This window comes from Chaetura pelagica, unplaced genomic scaffold (assembly GCF_000747805.2).
Source record: "Chaetura pelagica isolate M959 unplaced genomic scaffold, ChaPel_1.0 scaffold158, whole genome shotgun sequence".
In the NCBI taxonomy this organism is placed as follows: Eukaryota; Metazoa; Chordata; class Aves; order Apodiformes; family Apodidae; genus Chaetura; species Chaetura pelagica.
This window is the reverse complement of record NW_009954182.1, coordinates 181186-185870: the sequence shown is the minus strand read 5'-3', so window position 1 is coordinate 185870 and position 4685 is coordinate 181186. Positions and strand designations below refer to the sequence as shown.

At 47.1% G+C, this 4685-nt stretch overlaps 1 protein-coding gene across 1 annotated transcript in view; it reads left to right on the top strand.

The window, feature by feature from the left end:
* Positions 1–3812, top strand: part of LUZP1 (leucine zipper protein 1) — a 9236-nt gene extending 5424 nt beyond the window's left edge. The window contains exon 2 of the mRNA XM_010002909.1: positions 3573–3812. Within this exon, the coding sequence (XP_010001211.1) occupies positions 3573–3812 (240 nt within the window). The remainder of the gene's footprint in view (positions 1–3572) is intronic.
* The last annotated feature ends 873 nt before the right edge of the window (positions 3813–4685 follow it).

Here is a 4685-nt window from a genome sequence, read left to right as displayed (position 1 = left end):
TCAGTTAAAGATGCAGCTGTTTCTCTGGCAGAAGGCTTGGTGCTGATCTCTGCTAACTTTGCACATTCAGCTTTCCTGTGAAGGCATTGCTGTCACCTCTTCCCATCTCTGCTATCCAAAGTCTGAGGTTGCCTGAAGAGTCTACTTGTGAAACACAGGGTCTGTGCTGCTTCTGCCAAAATACATCTTCCTCTCCTCCATTAAGTGCTTATGTCAGACCCTTTGCTGCAGCACACCAGGAGGCTAAAGCAAGCTGGAGCCTTGGCCCCCACCTTTTTAGTCTGTCCCTCAGGACAGACCCAAACTGAGCACCTGGTGATAATTCTTGCAAGTAGATGCCAAGGCACAAGGTGTAATTTCAGCCTTCCATTTTTGTACTGCTGATGTAGGCAAATGTCCCTAATGAAGCTACAGGAGGTATTGGCAGCTCTTAGCAATACTGCTACAGAAGCAGCAGCTCTTTGGGAGACCCAGAAAACAGTAAGTGCTGAGGGATGGATGCTGCAGCCTAAGGAGCAGCACCCTCTAGTGCTAGCAGCCAGCCTATCTCGGGCTCCCATGAAAGACCTGAGGAGATGCAAGACCTCAAGCAGTCATTGTGTTGTGCTTAGTGTTTTCAGACAATAAAGTTGCCTGAAAAGTTCACCAAAGTTGTTGTTGCCTGAAGCTGCACCAAGGGAGGTTTAGACTGGATATTAGAAAGAATTTATTTGCCAAAAGAGTGGCTGGACACTGGCACAGGCTGCCCAGGGAGGTGGTGGAGTCACCATCCCTGGAAGTATTTAAAAGAAATATAGAAGTGGTGTTAGGGACATGACTTAAGCATTGAATGGGTAAATTAGGTTATGGTAGGGGATTTAGGTTATGGTTGGACTTGATGGTCTTCAAGGTCCTTCCAAACAGGATGATTCTGTGATTCTAAGTTGGTATTTCTCTGGTGTGACATTTGACTGCTGAAAATGTGCAATGCCTGAATTAGTCCAAAAGCACCAGCAGGCAGCAAGCAGATAAGCTGTCAGCAATGCAAGATGGATGCACTTAATTTGGTATTCTCATGGCTGTGACATTAATATGATTGAAGCTGGGCTGTGTGCTTCAAGTGAAGCTCTGTGCACCTTCTTGTGGTGGGCAGGTGTCATAGAAAAGTCTCCCTGACAGTATGTGCTACCTCTCACCCCTTCTCTCCTCTGCTTGGGGACTTACTAGTGCATCCAGCACCACTTCACCCATTGCTGCCTCCACATGAGCTCCTGCTTAAGCAGCCAACCACACCACACCAGTCACCATGTTTTCATTTTTCCTTGGACCTCAGTAACTTTGTCCGAGGATTCTGTTTTGTGTGAATCTTGGAGTGTAACACTGCCCAGAGCAGCTTCCCAGGTGCTTGTCAGTGCCCAGCTGATTGTCCTCTGGGGTGCCATCAGCTCCTGAGTTGCCGTGGAACTTGCTGAGCTCGTCACCAACCTGGCTCTTGTGTCCTACCAGGAGGCATTTGTCTGCACTGCTGACACACTAGAAGGGTGGCCAGCCTGAAGGCCCCGGCTCAACTGTTCAGCTAAGAAACTCTTTGAACAGTGTGTCTGGGTTAGTACTTATAAGTTCATGCTGCCTGACAGCAGGGACAGACTGATGCTGTCAGATGCCCAAGGGGATGGAGCACCTACATGCTCACCCAGTGGCCTCATCTCCAAAACAACAACTGTATCAGAAATACAAAGGTGCCCAGCCCTTGTCTGGGTCCATTAAGATGATTGCCACTCATTACATTAAATTTATCACCTCACCTGGCCCACCATGGTTATGGACTGGGCCATGGTTGGTTGTAGGTTCCTATGGAACCTGTGCCTGTGTTGTTCCTGTTCACCAAAGTGCTGCTACTGCTTCTCTTATCTCACTTCTGTTCTAGGGCTTGGATCACAAGGATGAGGTCAGGTCCAGAGTTTGCTGGATGTTATCCACAGCAAACAGAGAGTTTGCTCATCCAAACCCACTAGACTTTGCAGCTTTTTTTTGAGAACCTATCAAACCCTGGTGACCATATCAGAGATGCTTTTATAGGCAAAGGGTCTGCTTCCTCTCCCTTCCCTGTTATCCCTTTTGCTACAGGGCAGGGAGAAAAACTGTCCCACCCCTACCTGCAGCCCCTTCTCAGGGCTATACACTGTGTGTTTCAGGAAACACTCTGTGTTTTCAGCCATCTCCAAAGTAAGCAGAGCTGATAATTTTCTTACCTGATTTCAGAACTGATATTTTCATAGCTCATTTCAGTGAAATCACTGAGGTGAAGGGCTCTGGAGTGGAGATCTCACCAGGAGACCCTTTTTCAGTGGCAAAAACCCCCAGATCTTTGAAGATCTCTCCAGGCTCAGTTGGAGTCTCTGAGGCTTTCCTTGTATGACAGATGTTCCAGTCCCTTCCTCATCCTTGTAGCCTCCATTGGACTCTCTCCAGTAGATCCCTGTCCCTCTTGAACTGGGGAGCCCAGAACTGGACACAACAGTCCAGATGTGATCTCACTAGGGCAGAGTAGAGGGGGAGGAGAACCTCCCTGAGGGCAGCTCTCATATCCTAAGTTATTTGCAACTCCTCCTAATGCACCCCAAGATACCATTGGCCTTCTTGGCCACAAGGGCACATTTTTGTCCCAAGGAGAACTTGCTGTCTACCAGGACTCCAAGGTCCTTCTCCACAGAGCTGCTCTCTAGCAGATCACCTCCTGGCCTGTACTTGTACATTTTGTTGTTCCTTCCCAGGTGCAGGACTCTGCATTAGCTCTTGTTGAACCTCATGAGGTTCCTCTTTGCCCAGCCTGTCCAAATCTTGCTGAATGGCTACACAGACTTCAGGTGGATCAGCCAATCCTCCCAGCTTCATGTCATCAGCAGACTTGCTGAGAAGACAGTCTTACAGTGTGCTGGAACTTGTAGATAAAGAGGTTTTCCAGCCAGTAACAGCAAAAGCACTGCCATCTTCCCAGGGAGCTGGAGGGTGATGGGGACTCCTCACAGTAGGGTGCAGCCTCAAGTGAAACACAGAGGTTCACCAACCAGCCCTAGGTCAGACTGTAGGCATCTGAATCCCAAGGTATGATCCCATAAAGGTCTCTGCAGACATTCAAGAAAACATCTGTGGCTTTAGAAGTGCCATTTAGATGCCTACAGCAGAAAAACTGTGTAGAACGCTCCCACATCACATCCTCATTGCCAAGAAAATGTGAGGTTCAGGTTGCTGGGCATCCCTCACATGTGGGACTTAGAGTTAATAACTTTAAGAAACTGTTTCAGTCACTAAACCGTGGGATTTTCTGCTGATAGTCTCTTAGAGATACAAGCATTCTGGAACCAGCGAGCCTTACAAGCTGAGCACAGGTTTGTTGTGCTTTGTTGGATGTGTTGGTTTTTTTTTTAAATCTTTATTAAATATCATATAAGTGAGAACATGTGAGAGCTGGGCTGGTGGCCTAAGTCCCTCCTTGCCAAAGGGACTCAAGCCAGTACCTTGCACTGCAAACCCAGACCAGGAACCCCTTCATAGTCCCTGAGTCCCAATCCTCTTTGTTTTCCTTTGCACAGGATGAAAGCAAAGATTTTGTGCCCAGCTCCAGAAGAAAACAATACGGCTCTTCTGAGTACCTCTCCCAACCTGACACACCAGGGAAGAGACCAGCAGCCAAGGTGGAGATGCAGGACCCAGAATCCAACCCCCATGCACCACTGGGTCTCCAAATGGAGGAGCAGGTATGTGGATTCAAGGACCATCCAGAAAAGAGCTACAAGGCAAAAAAGCCAAAATCTGACCTGACGTCCCAGTAACATAGAAAACTTGTCCAAAATTAATATAAACCTTTTAGGAGAAATCCAGTCTTAAATTAGCACTGCCCAGAGGAGGAGTGTCTGCTGTGCTGCCTCAGCAAATTATTCTAATAATTTCCTAGACAGGTAAAAAAGTACTAACTTATTTTTCTGTTCTAAGCTTGTTTCAGCCAGCTTTATGGCTAGAAACATTCTCCAGGGAGTAAGAGACACTTTATCTAGTTATTTTCTGACACACACTGGACAATCAGGGATAGAAAAAAAAAAAGGGGTTGGAGGTACAAAATCAGAGACTTACCTGCTCCAGCTGGCTGCAGTACTACTAGGCTGCTTGTCTGCTGCTATATACCTGCTGCCCTGCCTCCTAAAAGACATCTTTCTGGATACACAAAGAAGTGGAAAATGGCCTGAGATAGTGGCAATGACTTATTGTGGGAAATACGAAAAAAAAGTATATTCCAGCCTCTTCCCAGGGGGCTCCCTTCAGAGGAGACAAGGGTCCAGGAAGGCTTCAGTTCCTAGGTGTACAGTCTGTACAAAAGACTTGTTTTTTATCTTAGCATTCCCTCTTTGCCTGTGCAGCTATCCAGAGCAAAGTGCATTTTTATTTACATATCACCTACAGCAGGAAACATTTTAAGACCTCAAACCTGTTGTCAGTTTGTATCTTACTGGACAAGTGCACGAGTTGCTGAGTCCTGATGAGAGAGCAGCAGGGCTGAGCAAGGCAGATTGGAGGCCTACATAGTCATTCCTCTTGGTGAAGTTGCACAAAATTGAGAGCCCAGAGAAATGTGAGCCCAGTTCGGCTTTGCAGACTAGTATTTAGTTTGCAGTGAACTGACAATGTCCTTGTTGGTAGCTGAGGAAAGT